The 26,731-nt window shown below is 41.8% G+C and overlaps 1 protein-coding gene across 1 annotated transcript in view; it reads right to left on the reverse strand.

The window, feature by feature from the left end:
* Positions 1 to 16,200: 16,200 nt before the first annotated feature.
* Positions 16,201 to 26,731, reverse strand: part of LOC117166308 (protein groucho) — a 76,094-nt gene continuing 65,563 nt past the window's right edge. The window contains exons 8-12 of the mRNA XM_033350163.2: positions 26,495 to 26,638; positions 23,697 to 24,244; positions 20,339 to 20,614; positions 17,981 to 18,584; positions 16,201 to 17,161 (exon numbers count right to left, since the gene is read on the reverse strand). Coding sequence (XP_033206054.1) covers positions 17,054 to 17,161; positions 17,981 to 18,584; positions 20,339 to 20,614; positions 23,697 to 24,244; positions 26,495 to 26,638 — 1,680 coding nt within the window. The 3' untranslated portion in view covers positions 16,201 to 17,053. The remainder of the gene's footprint in view (positions 17,162 to 17,980; positions 18,585 to 20,338; positions 20,615 to 23,696; positions 24,245 to 26,494; positions 26,639 to 26,731) is intronic.

The following is a 26,731-nucleotide window of genomic DNA, read 5'->3' on the forward strand; positions in this document are numbered from 1 at the left end:
ACGTGGTTCGGGAACGACTGGCCCGGGTGAGAGATGAGACTACGTAGTAGTCAAGCGCGGATTCGTAACTCGCCACCCGATTGGTCGGAGCCGCGCGCTCATTGGTCGATTCTCCCGGCGTTTCGACGGCTACTCCACGCGGACTGTATCCTCTATCCTCGTTCCACTCGTTACGAACAGATCGTCGTTTTCGTCCCGCTTATACGATAACCATGTTCCTTCTCTGTTTCTCTATCGGCGGGATATTCAAACGTCATCGTTGCACTCGTGACAGATACGATAGCAACCACGGCCGGCTGTTCTCGAGTCTCTCATTCTCCTTCTCGCAGTCTTTCCTTGCCTCTCGGCTCTTCAATCCTTCTTTCTCTTTCACCCTACTCACCCTTCTCCATCAACGTATCTCTGTTCATCGTTTGGTCGCTTTCTCTCTGTCCCGCGAAAACAGTCTCTCAGCAGCAAAGCAGCGAGATCCCCCGGACGAGATATGAATTCACGTTCCTCCTTTTATATTCCACGCTCGCCTGCCCTCCATTTTGCTTGCTCGAGTCCCTTGTCTGCCTCGCCGATCTGCGACTACCGTATGTGTCGGCTGCACGGCTATCTCACAGGCTTCTCTTCTCTCCTTTTTTTCCCCTCTCTTTCTCGCTCTCGTCCGATCTTCTCCCGCTATATACGCGTATGATCGTGTTGTTCCGACGTCGTCGTACTCGTCTTCGTCGTCTTTTCCGTTGTCTTCGTCGCCGCTGCCATCGTCGTCTCGTCGTCGTCAAGCTCTCTTGGTCGCCGACGTGTCTTCGTGCTGCTTCGTACGATAGACGCGTATATACCTACTACGAGTAAGTATGTACATGCTTGCACGTATACAATGGTGTGCAAGCGTACATATACACGAATGACATACTGAAATATCTATGTGCTCGTACAAAACGTGGTCAACTGTGGACGCCAAGAAAAAGATACAGGGAATAGGACCGTGCAGTGTTTGCCCTATATGTAACGCAAGAAAGACAGAGATAGCGTTATACGAAGGAAAAGAACAAGCAAAAGGAAGAAGCAGGCATCGCTATGAGAGAAGATGGAGAAGAGTAGAAAGAGAAACGAAGCGTAAATATTAAAAACAATCCATCAATTAGCGTTAATGCCCGAGCATTAAGCGAGACTGCTGCTCTCTTCTCGCTCTCCGCGGAGACACGTGTTTGTGTATAACTGTGTAACGGTCACACGAACTTCTCCGTCGCGCATCTATGCGTATATGTGTACACACGCGACGACTGGTGGGTATCATTTCGGTTCGTTAGGCGCGGCCTGCTGTCGTATAGGCGTTACGCAGTGTACATACGTCGTGTGCAAGGTATACATATGTAAAATGTACACACGCGCGGTTGCACTACGTCCATCTGTACGTACACATGTATGCAGCCTCTATATGTACGTACACATGTACGAAGCTGTGTATAGGCACGCCTGGATGTGTGTGTATGTATGTATGTATGTACATACGTGTGTAAGTGACATGTGCATATATATATGCATACGCGTGTGCACATACTCATACGTATATGCGTGTACATGTACATATAAAGAAGTCTGGCCATCGGTTGTCGATGATTCGAATCGTACAAACGTTTCCTCTCGTTGGCTAGCCGCCTCGTAAACGACTGGACGATCATTCGAACGGAAATGCTGGATCGGGACGAAAAGCCGGAGTCGAGTCCCACTTGCTTTCCTTACCTGGCAGAATAGCTTCTTCGGGTTACACCTGTGTATACCTAGGTGAGTCAAGTAGGAAAGGAAATGGAAATCCGTTAGGCTGCTGCTAGACGGCACGTGATTAACACGCATTTGTGTTCATTGTCTGTATTTTAGGGATTATGTTGGACACAGTTTTCCTCGGTGCAATAAATACTTTAATTTTGGTAAATCTCATGAAGTTGTAGAATAGGTGCAAATAAGAGAAAGAGAGAGAGAGAGAGAGAGAAAGGAATAGGTTGGGAAAAATAATGGCGGGAGAAATTTTAAACCAATCCTTGGAATAAAACAAGAATTTGATGAAAAACAGAATTTGATAATATGGAACGATCGAAAAAATGTACTACCACAGTTACTGAGTTCTCATTTCTAATAGATTAATATGTGTTTGTATATCAGCGTGTATGTATATACTGATTTGTATTTCTTTGTACAATTTGCAATACAGTTTTATATAATATTTGTATTTTCTTTTGTTCAATAAAGTTATTAATGAATAGATCTATGTGGTTATTCGTTATTGAAAAAAATTGCGCGATAAGCATAAACGTCAGAAATAAAAGCGTCACTACTTTACATTTATGGATAGAAATCCGAGAGGTATATACCACAAGGTAAGGGAAAACCCTTCTTGAGATAGCGTACATTCACACGTGTATAGTACGCGCCGATGACACACGCGATACCTCTATTTTCTGATTTATTCGAAGAAGTTTTTATTTCACTTGAATAAGAGATTGCTCGTTATATTCGAGCAACTCCGTTTTATTCGCAACTTTTAGTCACAGACCGTAGGAAACAAAATTTTGTTCGACAAATTTATGTCAAATTTCATTTGAGTGTAATTGTATTTTAACGCCCTATTTAAGATTAAAAAAAAAAAGGTGTATTCAAGATATTTTATTCGAACCAAGTTTCATTCGAAAAATTTATTCGAAATTTCATTGGTGTTAGCATTTTATGCGAATAAAGCCCAATTTCGCTGTGGGGACAGTGAGTAGAGAGATTCAGCCGATTTACCAGAGAACAACCGTTTCGTGCATTCCCGAGACTGTTGTACCACCGCTGCGATTAGGTGTATTGTGGAGTTCACGAGTTTTGGCTAATCGGGACCATTCTTCGAGCGAAGATTAAAGGGAAATCGCCCTCTGACTTGAAGTTTTACGTGTTCTCCAGTGCTCCACACGTACTAGTATGCAACTGTATGGTTTGCAAAGGAATGGAAAATTCAACGATACGTGAAATTTATAATATATTCATATTCAAAAACGGACCATTCTCTGAATAATCTCCTATCTCGTATATCAGAATGCTGGATGTAAATTACAAAGTATAAAGTTAGCACGCTTACTTGATATACAAGGTTAGTACGCTTACTTGATATACAAAGCTAACCTGTTGACTAGTAAAGACAAGTTAACCTTTGAACTTAATAATTAATTTATCCGAGGATATTCCGGTTTTAATGCATCGTTACGTTGCTATTACATTCTGCTATTACACGTACATTATATTATATTCATGTTTTAAAACGTCAAAATGCATCTAGCTAGAGTTAACCCGTGTTTTGAGAATTTTTAATTCCACCTGAAAAAGAAGTCTCTATCTGAAAGGCGACCTAGTTAACAGGTTAAGACAAGGAACGCTAACGAAGGACAATCATGAGCAAGACGTGAGATTTTTAAAGGAAACCGAGCTTGAAAAGTAGGTAGCCGGTATAAAGTACAAACGAATTCTAAAGGGCTAACCACAATTATGCCAACTTTTCTCTTTTATCATTTATGAAAAAGACGACTTTAAATATTGAAAATTCGAGATTGTACGACCGACTTCGTTTTGTTTTTAAATCGTAAACTTTCATAAGAATAATTAAATATTCTCCTACAGTTTCGTTGTAAAAGATATTGCAAATTATATGCATACATAACGAATATCGCGAAGACTGATTATCTTTGTAAGGTTGGCAATTAGAAGCCATTCAATGACAAAAGATAAGAATTAAATTAATAATAAAATAAATAAAATAATAATAACCGAAGCTTCTTTACTATATTTTGAAATTCGAGTAGCAAATTAAAATTCCTGTTACACGGTAAAATCCTCTCGATTGTCGATAGATACATAGAATACAATTTTAGGATACAATTTACAAATAGAAAACTACTTATTAAAGCCTTCTATACATACTTCTATCGCTCAGTATGGTAAGTATCCGTACTTATCATAAACAATATTTAAAGAATTGCTGGTACCCGCACACGAACACGCTGAACCCAATTTCTGCAGCGATCGGTAGCCTCAAAAATGCCTTAAAACAGGAACAGCTCGTTACATGGAACATTCCTGCCTCTTGATATTTTCTCACATTACAGGTGACCGATATGTTTTCGTTTACCGCGTGGCCTGCTACGTATACGTGGTTACGTGGTCGCAATCGTACGGGACCCCGTGAAAGGATCTCGTTAAGCCTCGCCACGATCGTATTTGGACTTTTTCATCGAATAAACGGTTCACCGGGATCGCATTAATATGGAACCCCGACGACCGGTATAATTAACTCGTCCACAACGCTTATTTATTCGATCGGCCCGTATCGCTATCCGCGTAAAACAGCCTGTCAAACGTGGCCACCGATGAACCTGTTCCGCGTCGGACTGTGTCGAGATAATCCGGTAAGACGTTTAGCCAGCATGTTGGTCAGTTTTAATCGGGATCATCCTGTATCACCAACTTACGTTTCTGTTTTGCTGATTTTATAGGATGGGGCTCCTGATTGAAACGCGCTGAGACGCGCAGGTGCTTTAAATACGACAGCGTTAACGATAGAGGCATGAAATTTGCATCAAAGAAATTTAAATGACAAGTATATGAAAAATGTATAATGCAAGGAGAAAGAAAAGTTCAAGAGCCCCTTATATTCGTTAACCATTTTTGTTAACGCGCTTCTTAATTTCATCAAATAAGTAGATGATTGTTTCGATTTTCAAGAAACGAACGTCCTATTTGTATAAATTTATCGTTGGTCTATTGCAAGAAGATGACGTAAATGATATTAAATTTCGAGATAAACTACGGTAAGCAAGTGCACTAACGAAATGTTACTAACTTCCAAGAAGCATATACAAAAAATATTTTACCCTTTCGAAATCAAAATTCTGGAAATCCTGCTCCTAACGATCACCTCGCGATTACATTCTTCTATCGTCATGCACAAAAGTCTATTACGAATTAAAAGAACCACTGCCGTCCCAAAAGGGACGAGCAAATTAATAAACGAAATCCGAAAGAAAAGGAGAAATACAAGTATAAAAGACGAAGGAAATAATGGGGCCTGGAATGAGGAAAAAGAAGAAAGGAAATGAAGAAAGGAAAAGAAGGAGGTGTGGGAAAGAGGCGAGGTTGGAGCATTTGATAGAACACTTTGTGCCTCAAGCGTGGCCAGTGCAACGACATGCATCGGCCGCAGCAAGGGCGACATTATCGCCGGTTGCACACACCGCGCGGCTGCGGATGGTGCGGTATGGTGGTTAGGGGCGGTTAGGGCAGTGCACCACAAGGGTGGTCAAACCGCAAACGAGACCACCGTCCTGGCTATCTGCTATCTGGATAACCACCGCCGCCGCCGATGCCCTCCGCCTCCGCGTTCGCCTCCTGCACACCTCCGCCTCCGGAATGAGAGAGACGGACAAGGTAAAAGAGACAGAGAGAACGACATCACGTTACCGTTTCCACTCACCAGATCCTCGTCGTCGAACCGACGATACCCGTCGACGTAACGCTCGCTTATCTCGCTAATTTCGAGCCGATCGATCATCGAAACTCTCGTAAGAACGCGTTAACGAGCTGTCGCGTCTCCGCTTAGTCATGTCGCTCCTCCTTTTTTTCTCTTTATTTTATGGCACACGCGTTCGAGAGCGCACTTTTTTCTTCCCTTTTCTTTTAAGCTTTTCTTTTTCCAGCGTTTCGTTCTGTGAATGGGCCTCCGGTGGCACGAGACAAGAAAATGTTCACTTGTGCCGCGTGAACGAGGAGGATCGAGGAGCTGATACGTGGAGCGTTAACGATCTCCTTGGGTGGCACGGTAATTACTTAATGCCGAAGTTTTCAAGGCTTTTTAAGATGCGAAGAGAGGAAGAATACGTTTAATCGCGATGCTATTCGGCTTTTTGTGCAGAATTGTATTGTCGTGATTGCCAGTTGTGTGTTTCGAGTGCGCTTTTTATCGCTGGTTTATATGACTCGAAGAAGCTCTCTTTTTGTTAATAAGTACTTGTTGCCGCTGCTTTTTGGACGGATGTGTAATTTGTTGAAACGATGGTATGACGAGATATGAAGAATTGGCAATGATCGTCAGTCCGCTTATGTGTTATTAGGAGAATTTAATAACGCACAATTTCTGCCATTTTATATCCAGACTGCACAGTAAAACAGCTTCAATATGTAATTACCGCAAATAATCCCAATCGAAAGATACCAGCATCCAATCATCGTTATCCAAAAGTCTAATTTTTCTGCCTTCAGTTCTCGTCAACATGCAAAATCGCGAATCAACGAAATCGTCCGACAACCTCGAATCCCATATCTCGCGTACAACATCTCCCTATTCATTTGACCGAATACATCTATCCAAAATCACAAGACCTCACTAACGAAACAGTATCAGAAGCATCCTTAAAAATCCGTAAAACAGACATCAAATGTTTCTCATTCCTCCGAAAGAACAAAATCAACAGCCTTTAATTTCGATGAATTTCAAATCTACGTAGGTATAGGTCGCTGTATATCCATCGAGAATCGCAAAACTGATCGACGACGATCGTCGTGGAGCAACAACTATCGAGCAACGCGATTTTCGCTTCGCTCGATTACGTAAATCACACGCGTCCGTTTAACTAGTCTCAACAAGAGCAACTCTCGTTTAATCGATCTCGGTTAATCGTCGATCCTTATCGATCGTCCCTATATCCCACTCTTAAATCGAGCCATTCGAACGACCTCTGTACACGTACAACTCATCCCCTTGCATACTCCTACTGGCTGTGATTTCACACGAGGGAACGCCCCGAGGGAAACCGCGAAGTACGCGGCGGTGTCGCAATTTTTCAAGTGGAACGAAAAAAACCACTGCGGCGGTGGCTGAGTTTTTGCGGCCGGTCGGCGATCGTAGACGCTAGAAGGAGAACGAATAAATTGAATAGCCCAGGAGGGGAAGGGTTTCTTTGTGCAAGGTGCGAGGATAAAAATCTCCGGTCGCCGTGTGCAATTACCTTGGCATGTAATTGCAGCGATTCACTCAGCTGCGCCTCGACCAGGCTGCACGATAAATTCCTCCTTCTTCGCCTTCCTTTCTGCCCTCCTCCTCCTCTTACCCTTTCTGTGCTATTTCTTCTCTTTCCATCATTCTCTCTCTCGCTCTCTGTGTTTCGCTTTTTCTCTTTCTGGTTTCGTTTACGGCTACCGAGAAATTTAAGCGCACCACGGCTCATCGGCTAAAGGGGCGCCTGTATATTTATGCGACGCACAGAGGGAGAGTGCAGCAACGTTTTATGCCCGTACACATGTTTAGCTGCGTTTACGATCCCGCGAGCCAGCTGCCGTTTTACGTGGATCCCCCGATCGTTTCCTCGTCTTTTCCGAGGACGAGCCGCACGTTTCTAACCTGGTAAATCTGCTCTCCGTTTGCTGCTCATTTTAATCTCCTACCGACCTCTAATTCACGCGGTCACGGGCTGCTCCGGTTGGGCTCGATCGTCCGAGTAATTGCGCCCTTGCGAGGTTTTTAAGGAGATCAATTTTTCTGTTTCGATGCGCGTTGCACTTTCCCTTTGTACTTTGGCATTAGACAATCCACGAGTCTCTCAGATCGCGCGACGAATTTTTTTATTCTTTATTTGTAGCTTTATTTGTCTTTATTAACACGTTGATTCAGCTAAGTTTCCTGCGAGGCCCAAGTCCGACTGCCGGTACGCAGAACGTAAACAGAGCGACGAGCGGGAATTCATTGCTTATCGCCTTTGATTCATTGAAAAGAAAAAATTACTTGGTTCTGAAATGGAGAAAGCAATATGCTTTCCAGCTAAAGTATTGCGAGGGATCTCATGGCAAATATCTCAGATCTTTCATTTAGTCGAGAAGCATATTTGTGAGACTTATATCAGTGATTTTTTCATCCTCAAAATGTTCAGTAAACAGCGTGAAAATATATTTGAAAATGGGGAGAGTAATGATGACGAAGTCTACAACTATTGTTCGAAGTGCGCAAAATCACGTCAAATGTGTTTGGAATGTTTTAAAAAATACCACGCGATATTGCATAATGTAATATTTTATCCAGAATATAAATGAACGAAAAGTATCGTATAATGTGTTTATAATATTTTTATGTTGTATATCCCATATTTAATTAACTGGAACAAGAAGAGCGTCACCCGTACTTGGGTGACGGGTCCCTACGGAAGTGTACCCGTCACATAGATATGGGTGACGTGGCGGCCAACGTGTTAAATGGATCGATGATGGACGAAGCACAACAAGATCAGGATCCATCGGGTATTTTGAGAATGGTGTTCGCTTGTAATATCGAGTTCTTTGTAATTGATGTTATTTTCGAATACGATATTATTCGATACCATTGCAGAGCAAATAATCTACAACTTTGGAATACATAATAAATCGCATTATATTAGACCTGCTGCAATTAAGTCAAAAATAATTGAAATAACATTATGATACGTTCGTATTCATTTTAGACAGATAGACAGAGAGAGTGAGAGAGAGGGAGAGGCAGAGAACGAGTATTTGTAACATTAATACCATTTAAGAGCACTAGGAAATTATTACTGTGCTATTGGTTGAACGTATTTTACGATCCGCTACAAGATGCGATAAGAGAAAATATACTTTATATTTCTCGAAAGAAATGCCAGTAACCGTTCTCATTCTTTTTCCCTTGAAAAATTTTCTTCCCTAATTGTGAGAAACACGAAAATTAAATCGTCGAGTTATTTCTCAAACAATATCCTTCCTCGTATTCAGAGACAGTAGAGATTATCCAAACCAATCATTCTTCTTCTGATAATAATCAGCTGTTCCATCGAGACTCTGCTATATTTTATAATTGAAAGATCTGCGATATAAATAGCGAAAGCGTTTCTCACAGAGAAAGAATCGAACCGAAAAGGATGCAACTTCGAAATAAATGTTTCTACGTTCAAATTCCAGGCAAAATGGCGAAAAAAAGAGAAAAATTCGCGCCCCGTTTCGGTGTGCCGTGCGCGTTGCTCGTTAAACGATTCGTCGGTGGTATTGAAAACGTAAAAAGCGGAAGTCGAAAATCCATTATGCTTGGACGGCCGGGAAACGAAATTTCAGCGTTATGGACACGCAGGGATCGCAATATCGAAGCCGAGAGAGCGTTTCTCGCGCGCTTGTTTCGACACGCGCGAGCAGCTGCACCGTCCGCGGCTGTAGCAATTTTTGTCGTTGCATTAACACCGCAGAAAAACAACCGCCACTGGGGCTGGTTACGTTTTCATAGGCGTGCGTCACCTCAGCTTTTCGCGGTTTACACGATGACTCTCCGGCCAAATGCGTGCGTACGCGTATGCGTTGCCGATGTACACGCGTGAACAGCGTGAACGCGCTCGATCAACCGACGATATTTGATTTTTGTAACTGAAAAATCGAGAGATTACTTGGAAACTTTTAAACTGCCGGAGGTAGAAAACAGCTGGAACAGTAGTTGGCGTGTAGGTGCGCCTGTACGGGCCATGTAATATCTGTGCGTTTTTGATGTTACGATTTTTTTCTAACTGGTCCGTGTACAGATATGCACGACTGTTCGCGCGCACCTTTCTGTTCATTCTTTCACGTTATTTTTCTGCGAGGTAGAACAATGTGTTGTTACATTCGTTGCAGCAGAATCTTTCCACCTATTAGACGGATACAAATGTCAAACCTTGGTGATTTCGTACTCGATGACTTTGTCTTCTGATAAGTCGACATTAAACTAAATTTTATTTTCTTGCGTTCTAATTTCGCGACGTTTTGAACGTCTGTATCTATTTATCTTTCGGCTTGTGAGATGTACGATACTCCTTAATCAGCCTGCGTTGGGTTAGGTTTCTGGCCAAGCAAACGAATGGTTGATTACATTTGTTTATAAAATGTTTGGCAAATATTATTTATAAAAATCGTAAAACATACATATATATAGATAGGCACATATATTTAAAACACATACGATATATGTACACATAGTCTTATCCACAATGTTCCAATTTTTTAAATTGATACACAAATCTCGATCTTTTTCTTACCGTGGTATTATCAGTTTTTACAGAGTGGAAGAATAAAAACCGGATAGAAAAACGTCGGATGAAAGAGGTCAAGCCAATGTCGATAATTTGAGATAGTTACAATGTTGCTAGAAAACAGAATTGTTTCGTAATACAGCGAGTACACAAGGATCAGATGCGATTCGTAAGTAATTGGTCACGCGTGGCATAGTGTAACAGAAGAATGCAAAAAGGGTCTGACAGTGCAATAGGTTAATCGATTCCATTGCGGAAGGCGATCCTTAAAAGGTCAACTTGCTCGGATCGACAAAAAGGAGCCTAGTGTCTTCGACTTCTTCGAGACCGCTTCGTGATCGGTTCGCAGAAGACCATCCTTTTTTTCTCTCATTCGACCTCTCGACTCGCCAGAGTATCCTCGACGATCTCTAATGCATGCAAATCGCCATAAATCCCAAGATCTTCGAGCTTTCTCCGACAACCCGCGAGATTACATATCACTCGGTTCTTCGCGCCGCATTTTCTCAAGAGACGATCACTTTCATCGAATATAACCAACCACCTAATATAACCTAATCGCCCAACCTAACCACCAAATATAATAGATAGCAAAAACTGGAGCAAAGACCAGAGAAATAAAAAGATAAAAGAGCGCTCAGTGAGTGAAATGAAATACAAAGATCTTCGCCCACCATAATCATCGGATTGCGAATGCGAATGAGACCTAAGCAAAGAGCCGTGTGTTTCATCTATTGAATATTGTAACTGTACTACGGATTTTCGTACATTTGTGGAAAATTTGAAAATGCAAAAGTGTATAAAATATCTATAAGTGTCTTTTACAATGTTTGGCGTGTAACAAAATTTCTATGTATGTTTGATTATGTTTATAAAAATATGAATTTGCATAAATATCCGCACTCTATTTTTAGTGTTTCATATTCCTCTGCATATCACGCGCACTCTGTATATTTCTGCTTCTTCAAATTCCCCGTAAACGCATAAAACTCCGCGGTCTAATAAGTATCCTTGACGCGAAGATATGAAAAAGGTACAAATCCGCAAGAATCTTCGTAGACTCGGTTCAACGTCGAAATTCATAGCACGAGACACGTGTGTCTCGATTGCAGCGGTCCGGAGACCGGTAATTTTCTCCTGTATCTCGCTTTTCACGCGGACAAGCGTGCATATTCCCGCTGCGAGCTGCTCTCTCGTGTTTGCAGATATCATGGCCCATCCAAGGGAGATTGCACTCGCAGGAGTAACGAAGAAGGGTATATCACATGAAACACCAACACGTACTAAATAGAGATAGACTCGTAGCAAAAGAGAGAGAGAGAGTGAAACAGACGAAACAACGCCAGAGAAACAACTACTACATTTCTATACATTGTACAACTACATTTAAGAGAAGTAAGAAACGAAGACCTGTGTGATTCAACTTTCTATAATTTAAAAATCTCTATACGACAATGATTCTCTTCGTTTCTTTCTGCCTCAGTGTGAAGACATTTGCTTCTAACTTATATGGAATATTTTACCACGTATCTAGATACGTACTTTTATCCGTATAACAGTCATTTGCAGATACATACACACTAGGAAATCAACCTTCAACAAATCCAAGTTTACCTGTATAAGTAAAAGTTTAATCATCGCTGCGACGTAGTAGATTATATTAGGTCGTCCGAAAAGTTTCTTTCGTTTTGTAAGAAAATAATGGATGCACAACATTATTCGTTCTATATCATTTTATCAAATTACGTATGATCCATTTCGCTCTGTCAAGATAAAGATCACAACGTTTGACAGATTAGGTTTCACGTTTGTATAAAGATGCGTTGTTGTAAAAGACGTGTTTGTAAAAGAAAGACAACCTAATATATGCATACGTACACAGTCGTATCTTACGATAAAAGGTCGTATTTCAATCCTCACTGTGCTCCTTTTGCACGCCAACTATGTAACTCGAATTATATATTTTTCCTAGAATCATCAAATTCGCCTTTCCTCCAGCCTCCACAATCCCAGAGATACGAACTCTTATCGACCTGCGAGATCACCAGCTTACGAATCCTGCCGATATCTTGCTCATCTTATAACGCTTACTGTATCCGAAAGATATCTGCACAACTCGAAGATTCTCTGGCGTCAAGATGCGAGGCTCGACCGTGTAACGCGAGAACGGAATGAAAGCACGCGAAACGGGCAGAAACAGTGCGCCTACGTGACAAAGCTCGCAGAGCATAGATACTAGACGTAGTTCGTTAGCGATGGACCGAGCAAGGCAGAGAGTACAGAACGATAGAACTGGATAGCGTGGTATAGCGGCGGCATAAGGGATGAAGAGCGCAAAGGGGTGGAACAGAGAGGCTTCTACACTGAGGCAGAATGGGATAGAGACACGCGTTGCCGCGTTTATTAGTGTCCAATTGTGACGAGAGAGGCGCAGGGTAACACGAAAGCGAGCGCGTGAACTCGCTCATTTGCGTGCCTGTTAATTTGCCACGTTTGTGTGAGCACCGTGCCGCGCCGCGGCACGCACAAGCCAGTCCCCGCCAATGGACAGAGAGAAAATTAGCGCTTTGAGTATGGGTGCCTGACCGCCTGCCGGCCAGAACCCAGCTCTCTCGGACCCTGGCTTGCTCGCGTCGCAATGCGAGAGCGCGTGGTGGAAGCGTACGTGCGCGTCGGCTCGCGTACCAACGCCTGGGTGGTCCCCTGTGGTGCGTCGGATAAAAATCGCCCGACATTCGACGTCTCCTTTTCCTTTTTGCGCGTTTTTCTCGCTTTCTTTCTTCTCGCGCAGCAGACGCGACGAAAGCGCGTCGCGTTAGGCGGCGAGCTTCGTCACGTTCGATTTTCATGGACCAGCGTTCGATCCGTAACGGGTCAAGGTTCGTATCTTCGATATCGAATCGAGGATGGTTCGATGTCGTGGCGTAGGGAGCGGAAAAATAGTTGATCGACGAAAAGAAGGGAACCAGGGATTACGTGGCAAATAGCGGCGCTGATTATACGTGGAATTGCAAAATTATTTGTTGGGGAAATCGTTGGATCCTTACACGTTAAATGCTGTTAATTTGTTGAAATCGATTATTGAGGCGTAATGTGTTCCGAGTTATCGTCTATTTCGCATTGCAAATATCTTGCAAGTCGGATGAGGAAGGAATATCCTTGGCAGAAAAGTGGATTTTTCTGAGAAAGCTGGGAACGGATTTTCTGCAAAATTTTGTACATTTTTTGTATGACGATGTTGGTAAAATAAAAGTTGCGTGAAATTAATCATCTGTCATAAACAATCACCATAAGCTTCTGCTTATTATTCGTAATATTTTCACGTTACGAGTACGCAAGTTTTTTAAAACGTCGATAGTCCGCTAATCGATGTTATTGCGATCACTTGAAGCGATAAGAAATACAGCTGCTTTTATTCGACAGGTTTATTGTGCGCTGTCTTTATTTTATCATCCCCGTACTGATTCCCATCAAGTATCTAATAAATATTGATTTCTACGTGTGTGTTTAACCCGTTCGTTTCAGAAAGAAAATCCATTCTATCGACGATGCGTATTATCAAGTTCCGAAAGAAATAATCAAGCAATTCATACTTTGCACCTGACACGCGTAAAATAAATATTCAAGTTCCGTGGAATAAACACACGAGCGAAGTAGAGACAAAAAGCTCGTCTTCAAAAATAAAATTGACTCTGAACAAACCATTAAAAAACTTCATACATCAAAACTAACATACTTATATACATATGTACACTGTACATAAATCGTTTGCACAAGCTTTGTTTATGTAGAGGTCCGCGCACATCGCGCGTCTTTTCACCAAACATAATCGATCGACCCTTCTAAAACTGGCTTCTGGAAATCGAAAAATGTTGCAAAGCTCGTCTCCCCAACGACATGCAACAACGAAAAGAGTACGCAAATCGTAAAGACTAAATATTCGAACGATACAACGAGAACGTGGAAAACGTTTCCATCGTTCTCGTCGCGTTATGCCAGTTAGCCCTGTTCCAAACCGATGTAGAAACAGCGAACGAGGAGGGATGGAAGCCGTGACGAACGTACGACACGGTATACACGCGCGTAAAAGGTACACGGGTTTCCGCGAAATTGGACATCGACGCGAAGCGTAATAGGACAGAGGCTCGCGGCACGGATAGCTCAAGTTACTGGCGGCTAACGATCCCGAATGATAGCGGTACGCTCCGCTTATTACGCCGTTACCCGTCCATTTTTACGCGTAAAATGGAGATTACACGGTGTCCGGGTACGATCACGATCGCGATCGATCAAGCAGTCGCCGCGTGTATCCGTTTCTGGAAATACAGTGTGGCGTGTAACCGCGGTTGTTCGCTCGTTGAACGAGCGCTCGTGCGCGTTTCGCGCGTTCCACGTGGAAAATGCTGTTTCTAAAACGAAATAAAACGGCCAGGATCCGTAGTGGGATCCTCCGACGAGACAGTACCGATGCAACGGGATGGGCGGAGGGCGAGAGAGTCGGTCGATTAAGTGGTTACGTCGCGTTTGACACGATCGAACGGACAGACTTGCTCGCGCCTGTTAATCCTCTTACCGCAGAACACACTGCACCGGTGTAAACGATTAAAGCGATGACGCAAAAGAGAGCGAGCCAGTAGAGGCATGGAGAGAAACGAAGGCGTTGAGTAGCGGTACAAGAACACCGGTCTTCTGTACTTGCTAATAAAACGGCGGAGAAACGAGCAAGCTCGCGCCAACGAATAAATAAACCTGCGACCAGCTGTTCGCTTGCCCGTTCACCGAATTAACCGTAATAACCGATGCATTTAGCCGCGACATTCAAAACTTGTGCACGAAATACCATCGCCAATTCGCCATCCCCCACCCGAAAACCTTCGCCCCCACCACTTTTGCCACCGCCACCGGCGGAACTCCATCCGTCCTGCCGCGCCGCATATCATTACCATGCAAATACGCTTGGCGTGCGGCAAAGCCCGTGTAAAATCGCCCACCCTCTTTACCTCGTACCCTGCTTCGCCTACACTCGTATTCATCTCCCTCCCACGCAACGGCGGTTCTCTTTTTCACCTTCCTACTCCCACACCGTGTCCGTTGTCCACTCGCGATTCCACTTCGCACCAGCTACCCAGTCACATATGCAAAACGTGCCACTATTATAATAACATTACGCCGATGAACCTTCCATTGAATATGCGCTCCGCGATCGTGGATTGCATCGCTAATTATCTACCGGGTGGCGTGATTCGCACGAGGCTCGCACGATCGCCATTTCGAACGTAACGTACGCTACGTTTCATCTTCTTTCCTTTTTCTACCCGTTGTTTCACTACCTTCGCGTAACAGTCATATCTTTCTTCTTCTTTTTGTTAGTCGTACAGCAGCGGCTATCGAGTTCACCGCAATTCGTTCGCCGTGGAAATCGCGTGAAACGCGAGGAACGAAATGCCGTGGCTTCCGACGCGTATGCGGTTGCGTTATACTTTTTTTCTCGCTCCCTTCCCTTTTTTTTTTTTTTTTTTTTCATCGACGAAACGGTGTCGTAATTTTCGCGACACGATACGCCAGCGTTGTGACTAAATATTGTTGACGCCATGCGTCGCTTTCTCTCTTTGTATCGGTCCTCTGGCTCTCTCGATCCACGTTGGCTGCCGCCGCGCCGTTGACACGTTTATGGGCACGGAGGCTCCGGGGACCAGGGCCGTGTGACGACCCTTGTTTTATATTTTCAGTGACGGGCGCCGGCACGCGTTCGTTAGTCTGTTCGGCCGCTTTCGAATGTTTGCGGCGCGAAGTGGTCTCGCCGCGCGTTCATCGGTTTTTATATTACAACCGTGGCGAGATAATATTTGCCCGCGATTTTCGTTTCATACCTACCCTTGCAGCATGATAAACCCATGCAGACGTGCGCGCGTGCGCGCGCGCGCGCACGCTCTCCCGCCGCGTATATGAGGTTATTTTTTCCCATCGAAACTCTATTTCTCTGCGTTGTTTTTTTTATACCAATCACCCCCCTCCCCTTTTCTGTAAATACTCTGTTTTTTTTTTCTCGTTTCCTTTGTTTTATTTTCGCTTGTTGTTTTTCGATGACGGTTCATAGGATTGCAGAGTCGAAGGGAGAGGAATGAATCGGATCAGCGAGTTCGTTATCGAGTATCACTTTTTATTTAATCGTCTCTCGTCACGATTCTGTTATTATTCTCTAAGCCAGACAATATTTACAAATTTTTTTTAGTTTCTCGTGTGTTCATGTTTCTCTGTGTGCGTGCGTGAGCGGGTGCGTGCGCGCGCGCGCTTGTGTATGTGTGTGTATGTGTATGTGGTTTCTTTTATTTTTCATTACTCACGTTCCGTCTCACTTTTAAGGGACGTAGAAAAATATCATGGTATACTTAAAGACTGAAGTATGTATATATAATATATATAATATATATATACGTATATACAAAATGTACAAGGAGGAAAACGCGGTACGAATGCCAACGTTTGTTTTTAATTAATACGCGATCCCACCGCCCAAGTGGCGGCTGAACGCGCAACGAGCGGAACGAACTGTTTGATTTTCGAGCCTGCCGTTTTGGAAACGTTCGTTTCTTTCGCGAGACCTCATCTTCTCGTCGTAAGAAGGACAATTCGATCGAGGAACGAAACGGCGTCTTCCATTTCCGCTTCGTCTGTTTCTCCGATGTCACGAACGTGTTTCAAAGTCTCCTACGAAATTACTCGAGCAATATAATTTAATCGCGTTTCATTCATTTCCATCGAATTCTTTTATTCGTTTCACGCGTTTCTGCTTTCTGGTTCGTTCGGCTCGTTTTCATTCTTGCACGGACCCTCTCTTCACCAAGAGCAACAACAACAACAATAACAAGAACAACGGCAACAAACGTCTCTCGTAATATCGTATAAGAATTATGTACACCCACGCCAACGGGAGTCCTCCAAGTCGGATGAATACGTTCGGTTGTGGTGTTCGGTCGTTGCGGTTTCGTCGTTCAGTACATCACCTCGTAGACTGTAGCCTTTTTGTCACCTGAACCGGTAACGATGTACCTGTCGTCCGCTGATATATCGCAGCTGAGCACAGATGACGATTCCTTCGACTGAAAACATCATAAGATACGTCCTTCGTGAGTTAACTGGTTGTTAAAGAATTGCGTAAAAATATACGATGCCAAGACTTATATTCCAATTCATATACATTTCTTTCCGCGTTCTTTTTATATCGAAACAGCTTGGTCATCGAAGAAATCGTGCAAAATGTAAAGGACATTAACGATTTGCATTACGGATCTTATTTCCTTTTTGCATTATTTTTTCTTTTTTTTTTTTTTTATGGCGTCGTTAGAAGCGTCGCTCAATTAGAATTTGAAATCTGTTCCTTCGCGACACATTGTTTTTTACGTTTTGAATGATATACGATCTATGTGACAAGGGGTAACCATGACTCCGATTTAGACGAACAAATCAACTCGTGCATTGACAATTTCCGCATAAAATATCCTAATGCGTATGCCGGGAAGTCATGGAAACTGATTGAAAAGGCACTCAAAACACAGAAGATTTAAAAAAAAAAAAAAAAGAAAGACAGCAGAACCTTGGCATATTATTATAGAAAATTATTCCAAACAGATATAATTGAAATAAGCAAGATCGACTCTGCAATTAAAATACATTTTGTATCGTAAATAAGCAAGATTGATCGATCTCCTATAACTAAAGTACATTTTTTCTCGTAAACGATCAAGCGGTTGGCTACTTCTGCGCATTAGCCTAGGTACTCACGTTCGTCGAACATAACAGATCGTGCAAAAAGCGAAGATGTGGAAATTTAAAGAAACAAAACGATCAATGAAGAAACAAAAGATCAAATGAAACTACGCTATCTGTCGAATATTCTACTAAATCGCAAAAAGGCTTACCTGGAATATCGATGCTCCGTAAGGCGTGCGCCACGCGTTTAGCAGATTATCCTTGCCAGTGGAGACGAACCACTTGCCGCACGATGCGAATCTCAACGACAATACACAAGACTCGTGCAGGTGTAGCTGATACTTGTCCGGATTAGAGGCGTGCAACACCTCGACATTTGAATTCTCCATTCCAACGGCCAACCATTCTCCCGTGGGACAGTAGCCGAGAGAGAATATCTGCGAGGTGAAGTCGTGTTGCTTAAGCTGTCTGCCTTCTCGAAGATCCCACGAGCGAACCGTGTTGTCCAATCCACCGGTCCACAATTTCGAGCCATCGGCGGAGATGTCGATGCAGGACGCTCCATCCGTGTGACCTTGGAACTGTCTGACCAGAGTCTGATTCTGAAGATCCCAGACGGCGATGCTGCCGTCGCTGCAGCAGCTGAAGCAGACCTTCGAGTCCGGCGAGATCGCCAAAGCGTAACAGGCGGGGGCGGCAGAGATTAACTCGGCCTTGATCCTTGGTGTTGGACTCGCCAGATCCCAGATACTCAGCCGACTAGCTTCACCGCCAACTATCAGCGTTCTGCCATCCGGTAGCAGTTTCACTGACCTGGATATAATATACGTACGTTTCGTTATATCGTAGGTTTGGTTCTAAGTTTTGGCAAGTTTGTTTCGCGCTTGTCTGCGCTTGTTTGGTTTAAGGAAGATATCGAGGAACGCGTTATTCGTTGATTTCTACAGAATTGTACCTTCTCTTTTTTTTTTTTTTTTTTTTTTGATACAGGTATTTCGTTAAATTTAGGACGAAGTTTTCGTAGAGTCGCAATCTTTATATCTTCACCGACAACGCTGAAATTTTCTAATTTTTCAATCCCTTTGTTCAAAACTAGTCTTTAAATACTGTGCGTAAGGCAACTTTGCCAAAATGTGGCAACCAGACTACTCACCGTTGCCAACAAGCCGAAAATCACTTTACAACGAGTTCATTCGCACAAGTGTGAAAATCCGCGCGATTCGATCGATCGACAAACCAAATCCAGTCGAATATTCCGTATAAATAAAACGTTGTGTGACTGCAATTCATTCTGGAGATGAGGCGACGCGTCGCGAATTCCGCTCGTTTCGCTCGGTTTGACAGGGTTTTAAAAGTGGTAATCATTTTTACGCGGTGGACCGTGTCGAAATCGGGCGGACTGCAGCGGCCGTGATTAGCAACTGTGACCGATGGATCATAAAGTACCTTTTAATGCAGAAGAGGAGCGACGAAGGGGGGGGGGTGAGGTAGAGCATGCATTACCGGACGAAATGTATTAAATTTGCCGGTGGCTCGGCCGTACGTTCAAAAAACGCGGCCGGGCTTCAATTACCGGCAGCGTATCGCGAACATTAACAGTCATATACGAGCGCGATATTATACATGCGGCCATATTCCAACGTTAAAACGTGCATCCAGCGCGAAATGTATCGTGAAAACGTCGCGCTGTCCCGTTTGTTCTATGCAAACCCGACACTTCGCCGCGATTTTTCGACGTTCCGTGCAACGAATACATCGAATCTCATTATGTCGATGTTTCGTTCGCTCCTGGCCATCTTTTCCCCTCGTTCCCCTCTTGTACGCCGTTCCGATTGATTCGTTTGATTCTGTGCTGATTGCCGGCCTGCTTTTACGAAATAAAACGGTGTGGCTTGCATAATTTCGTTCGTGTTATTGTAAGAGCGTTCGCCAGGTGTTTGATCAAATTAATTCGCATCGCTGCTAGAATCTCGCAATTGTTTTATTAAAAAGAAATTGCTTCATTACGTTTTATAAATGTTTATTGCGTTGTTTTGCGTGTGTGCTTCGCGTGATCTCTAAATCGATTCGAAGAAGATCTTCTGCAGTGCAATTAATAATATGTAAATGATAGAATACGTAAAGAATAGAACGTCATAACCGAGTCTGATATTGAAAGTAATTAAATTGCAAGTAAAAATATGCAGAAAGACGTGTATGTAACTAAATTACTTGTCGTTAATTCATAATGTATGAAAACGAAGGGTATAATAGAATTTGATAATCAAGTAGTCACGTTAGGATATCCAATTCAATTAAGCAAGAATACCTATGATCGGTGGTGTTGAATTATTGACATTTCTACATTTACCTGACCAACGAAGTAGTAAGTACCGTTCTCTTCGTTACATAAAAGTTTCCATTTCAACTAACGCAACGTCATACTTTTCATAGTTCTAACGTTAGAATGTTACATACGCGTAAAACGTTTCTCCTCCTCTTAATATTAATTGTCAGCATAGGAGATAGGGACGATAAAATAATTGAAAAGAGTAGAAGAAATCTAAAAATTTCGCAGAATCACTCACCTGATATAGTTGTCAGGTTGTAGACAGTCGAGCTGGGAGACCGACTTGGTGCTTCCTGTACCGCCCTGGCCAATGTCCCAGACCTTGACGCATCCCTTGCCGCCAGTATACACATATTTGGTCGGATTCGAGATCGTGACAGCACACACGACCTCCCCGTGGCTGAGGGTATTAATTTGCCGCGCATGACGTGGTATCCCTTGTCCGCTGAGCGCATCCGGTGGGAAGGGCACCGGCTGCATCTGGCCCTCGCTCGACACGTGGAAGCTGTACGCGCTGAAACATCCAGAAAAATGCGACTCGTGCGGTGAACACGCGTCTGTCAACCATCCATTCGCTGTTCCGCTCGCTGACACGTTCGACGCGACCCGCGTTCGGGCAACGATCGTTCAACGAAATTGGAGAAGTTAATCGAGAGACAGGATTTTGCCTGATTTTGGTCATCAGACTGACTTGCTTTTTTACTTCTTTTTTTCTTTTTTTTTTTTTTTTTAGTTCTGTCGCTCTCTGTCTTTGGGAAACTGGTAGATGGATTTAAACTACGGGCGCTAACACGAGCGGAACGTTTGGGAAGGGATGACTTCTTTCGTAGGAATAGCGCGTAATATTTTGTAGAATTTAATGGAACGACTGAGGAATTTAGTTAACACTGCACGGGCAAACTGAGTGAAAGTGTAATTTGGATGTGACAAAGGGCGTGAAATTGAGGGAAAATGATTTTTTTTCTCCATAGGAAGGTTTTATAGAATTTAATAGGTCGGTTGAGAAATTCGATTAATTAACATCGAATAGGCAAAGTGGTCTCTTTACGTGCAAACCTAGTTTTCTTATTTTTTCAGGCTTTCAACAAAATTTAGAAAAATTCTCCAACGCTGATCAACGTTTATATTTCGTTATACAATAGTTTGTTAAATCGAGTGTTTGAATTTTTTTCGATAGCGATAGAAATTCTTTTGTAAAAGAATTTCTGGTCTTAACTTTGCCTATGGAGGATTAATTAACGACTCGTTTAATAAAATTAGGATGTAGTTTTAGGATATTCTTGTGGATATTTTTAGACTACGAAAGAGACTGATCCTTTCAGTATCTCTCATAATGAAACATTTCGAAAATAGAGAATTTATAGAAAGAAGAAAGGACACCGAAAATTATCTTATCCGCCTAAAGTGCATTAATGAGTTCCATAAATAGGATGTATACATACTAATTGCACAGAAATCTCGCATTTCATCAATCTTTATCTTGAGCATTAATCATACTGCACTGGCATTTGCATTTTAAAATAAAAATATCGATAACGCGTCGTATTTTAACCGTCCGTGGCTACAATAAACAATAGCATTGGTGAATCTTCGTAGCAAACAAAGCCGTAGATAACGAGCCCCGGGTGGCAAGCAGACCGAATATCAAACAACGTTAACAAAAACCGTATTATATGGATGTTCGATTTTTCATTAAAAAATATAAAGCGTATATTTTTATTGCTTACCAAGAATCGTTAGTATCGTTCCATATAATTTTTTTTTTTTTTTACAAAAAGAGAAATGGGAAATCGTAAATGGAAAATTGTATATTGGAAAGTTCCACTTTCTACGTAGGTAATTTCGAATGGTTTATTGATTGAGAGATTATTATCGTCACGACGAGTAATTGTGTCAAATACATATTCCCCCTTAATAATCCTCGATTTAAGGCTTCAGAACATTTAATCCAATTATCTTATCGCGGAACGTTCTGTCGAATTTTTATAATCTGCTTCGGAAAGCAAACAGCTTCGTGTCGCTCAGCCTTCGCCTATTCCAGATTCGTTTTCGAAACTGCTTATATACCTTACATCATCGTGTATCGTTAAATTTACCACTATCTCGTGGTATTAGCTATAAGATAAACGCGACACATTGTTATTCGTTTCATACTTTTATCGGTTTAAATAATGAGATTTGACTTTAGGCAGTCTGGTCTAAATACGTTGTTGAAAATAATTAAAAGGATTTTTCTGTTATTTTGATCTTTCACTATCAATTGGATTGTACCAGTAAAATTAATCTTTATCACAGTATCGTATGTAATACGAATTAATCTACGAAGCCTAGAAGACTTCTTCGTACGATCCATGTAATATTATAGAATCTTTCGATAGAATCTTCCATAGCGTGAATAATGGTACGTGGATTAGGTTACGAGTATTTTTTTATTACAATTCAAATACGATTGAGTTGTAGTAGGAAAAAGAGGATATTGTATATATATAAAATATGAAGTTATTTGAAAAATATATCACGCATGATACGTTATAAAATATTTATGGAAACACTGGTTGACAAAACGCGCAGTTGGTATTGGGGAAAAAACATTAAATGGTCAGGTGCTCGGGTGTTAAGAACTGAATGCATTGTTGCAGGAAAATATTTTGAAAAGTATGAGCTACGTGTGGAATAAAAGAGAAACAATTTTCATGATTCATTTTTTATATTTCAAAAATATCATCTTTCGAAAACACCGACGAAATATTTCTAAGCGTGTAATTATTTACATTAATTAGTGCATATTACGTTCTATGTAAAAATTAATATTAAAGATCGGCGAGAATTTAATTGGTCGCAAATATTGGCATTGACAATTCCGACATTAGTTCTCAGCAGACATTAGTTCTACTAATTCTGAGAACTAACTTAAAGTAGAACTCCATTTATCCGAACTTGTTGAGAGATAAAAAACAGTTCATGTAAGTAGAGTTCGTACAATAAGAGTTTACCAATTCTTCTCGCTACTTACTATTTTTCATTTACATAATAGTAGTTCACGTTCAGATCGGTCATCATTCAATCGTCAGGAATTCAGATAATCCAGCGCTGACTAAAATTTCGTTTCAATAAATAGTATTCAGATCAATGGAATTCTACGGTACTAAAAAAAACTAACAACGTTCACCAACTTAACCCTTTCGCTGCTACTGTCTTTAATCAATTGCGAAAAATCTATCGTAAACATAACGTTACTCGTAACAAACACGCTTCTGACTTTGAAAGAAGAAATGCTCGATCAACGAGAAAATTAATAATCACAGATAGAACAGTCATTCTAGCAGCGAGTGCGTTAAATTTACGAACTTCGCGATTAGACGGCGGATTTTTATCCGATATTCGTCCTTCATAGAAAATGAACACAATATGCATACAATATGCAAAAGTATGCAAAACCTTGGAAATACGTTTTTCTTTTTCATATCTAACAGACAAGACCAATTTTCCTTCAACTTCAAATTTCTTTAATCGTATTCATGAAAATAGAAATTTGCATAAGAATCCGCAATCTGCTCACGATAATAGGAATATAGAAACTGCATATGTCTACTTACGGTTTGCCTCCGGGTACTCCAACGGATCCCATGGGAGCTCTCATGGCAACATGGGGATCGTAGAGCTGTTGAAGCGAAGGTGGTGCTCTAGGCGCCACGTAGCCGTTATAACCACCCATCATGTCGACATGAGGATGCTGTCCAGCTGGTGCCAGATGGTGAGGCGGTGGGCCGGGAGCGTAGTGTGGCGGATACGCGCTTGGTACACCGGGAGGCGGTGGTCCCTGAAGTAGCTTCGCCGATCCCGATGGTTTCAAACTGCCACCGATCGCCGAGCCTGAGGTCGGTGTCAAAGGCTTGGAGATCGGTGTCGTTGGTTTCTCTCGTTCCTCCATTTTCTTGGCCGACGGTGTACTCGCGTTGCTGCTCGTTCCACTTCTTGGTGAATGTGGAGGCACATCTTTCTTTGTCTGAACTCCGGCACCTATCGGTGTCACTTTGTCCAGACCGTTCTCTCGGGGTGACGTAGTACCGTTTACAACCGGACTCGTTGGTCCCTCGCTGGCATCGTCCACCACCAGGTCCTGATCGCTTTTCTCGCCGTCGCTCTGCAGAGATACGATGGTCGATAGGTTATTTCGCCATTCGTTATGTTCTTACACGTGGCTAGGTATAGTTAAAAGTTACACAGGATGTTCAAAAATATGTGTTGAAGACTTTAAGTGTGTTTATACTGTAGTACACGTGCTCAGCAACCGCTTGTTTATAATTCGTACGGCACCCCCCCCCCCAGGTCCCTCGTTCACGATACTACAATACTACAGCGCATTCTTTGCTCTTTTGGATCAAAAAAATCGACACTGGTCCTGCGATCGATTCTTTCCACGTAAAATCAATTTTTATCATTTACGAATGTTCCAGTTTCTTCGTTGAATGTAAACAAACGAATTGATTCAGGAATGCGTCGATTCAAGATTATCAACAGAAAATTGCTACTATTATCAACGAGCATTGTTTCATAGACGCGAAACGAAGTAAAAATGTTCCTTGTGCAGCAAATGTTCCATGTTTTCATCTCATTGCAATGAGATGCTCACATCTACTCGAGCACCAACGTACTTGATTACAATTTATTGGATGGTTCTATTGAGCTCAATCTCTGTGTTTACGTTCGACGAAGAAACTCACTCACAGTATCGTCGTTCATCGAATGTTCGTAAATAATAAAAATCGGTTTCGCGTCAAAAGGATCGATCGTAGGATTTATGTTGATTGATATAGAGTCTCGTACCTTTTTTTTAACACCTTGTACGTATTATCGGCCAAGTTCTTAACTGTTCTAACACTATTTTTCAAAGAAATCAATTCATATAAAAAATGCGGATTCGTGGTAATACGATGAAAATTCTACTTAGAGAGCGATAAATATTCGTTTCTTTCAAATCCTAACTACACACTGTAGTGTCAAACTTCATAAACTTTAAACTTAGTTTCCTCAGTTTACAAAAGGTAACGGAGATAGAACGGTTAAGAATCGAAACGATAATCGATTGCCCATAGAGTGTTGTAGAAACGAGATTAAAATTTAGTATAGCAAAGGGTGAAGTTTCTCGCTAGTTAAGTCAAAGGCAGTATTGATAGTTATTACGCATTTTCATTTTACATGTGTACACGTACATAGTTGTTTTTGCCCTAACACAGAGCTAAGATCGAGTCCAATTTAAACACGATATACGTATCATATCAATTGAAAAATATGGTCGATACAAAATTCGATATAACATCGAAAGGATAAACTTTCAAGGCCTGTACCTATCGATACGATATTTTGTATTCCTCTTGTTGAATGCTATAAACTCGTAATATATTGTTTCTATAATACCTTACCGCATATAATGGTATTATATATAAATTTACTCAAATTCAGAAGATCCTCAAAATATAATTTGCTGACTTTGTAAAATCGCTCGAACGTAATTTGTGACGTCTGAATGATTCATGCTAGCCGGGGAATTTAAGATGACGCGGTTTTTCGTTTTATCGAAAGACTCGCTGAAAGTTTGTTGTTCACGCTGAAGTGTGTTTGAGCTTGCACGGTTTGTATCTAAGTTACATATTGGCGGAGTTAATCGGTGTTATCTTGTTTGAAGTTTCAATCACGGTTCAACGTTTCCTTCGTGCCCTATTAGCATTGGAATTATAACGGTACCTGATGCCAATTTCATCAATGTCGCTAATTAATTCGTAGCCTTATAATCGTTTGATAAATCAATCAATCAAAAGCAGATACTTGATCGATTATCGCGACAGATAAGGAAACTCGAACGTTTATCATCAATGTCTGCTATGAAAAGCATCGTATATATAAAGTCACAAGTTTTCATTCATACACAATCAACGTCGTGATACAACAACAGACATATTTTATCTTAAATAATATATTCGTCAGATAAATATAAATAATATATAGGAATCGTGATTCTGATTTTGTTCGTTTAATAGCATTTCATTTTTCTTGTTTATTTACATTTTCCTAGTTGAAGATTATATCGATCGTACGTATAACGTGATTTATGAAAATTTCGAGGAAAGATCTTAACAAAACGATTAATATTAACTGCTTTATTTGAACACGTAGAGGTAATCTACAGTTTCAACAAATCTTTATGATGTACGCTCTATCCTATGTATATCTTTCATTTCTCGACCCCATTTCTCACTCCGACTCCATTTCCCTGAGAATCACAATTTTCTAAAGAAACAGCAGCAAAACTGGGTCGAAAATGAAGCGAGAATGGTCGCGAGATTACGAAGACCAACAAGCTTAGCAAGAACAATAATACAGTGCAAACACTTACATGACCGATGTCCTTGTCCTGCTCCTTCTTCATCTTCTTGATGTGCATGGGATGGTCGTGGTGATTCTGAGAATGATGGGAATGATGCGTTTCCTGCGGTGTGCGTGGACGACTGTATTTATCACCGGGCGATATCGAGCTCCTCTGTAACGTGACGAAAATTACGGCTCTCGTGACGCGTACTCACTACTCACGCTCGTTTCAAATAACGCGCTATAAAATGACGCGAGAGATCGT

This window comes from Bombus vancouverensis, chromosome 2, assembly GCF_051014615.1.
Source record: "Bombus vancouverensis nearcticus chromosome 2, iyBomVanc1_principal, whole genome shotgun sequence".
In the NCBI taxonomy this organism is placed as follows: Eukaryota; Metazoa; Arthropoda; class Insecta; order Hymenoptera; family Apidae; genus Bombus; species Bombus vancouverensis.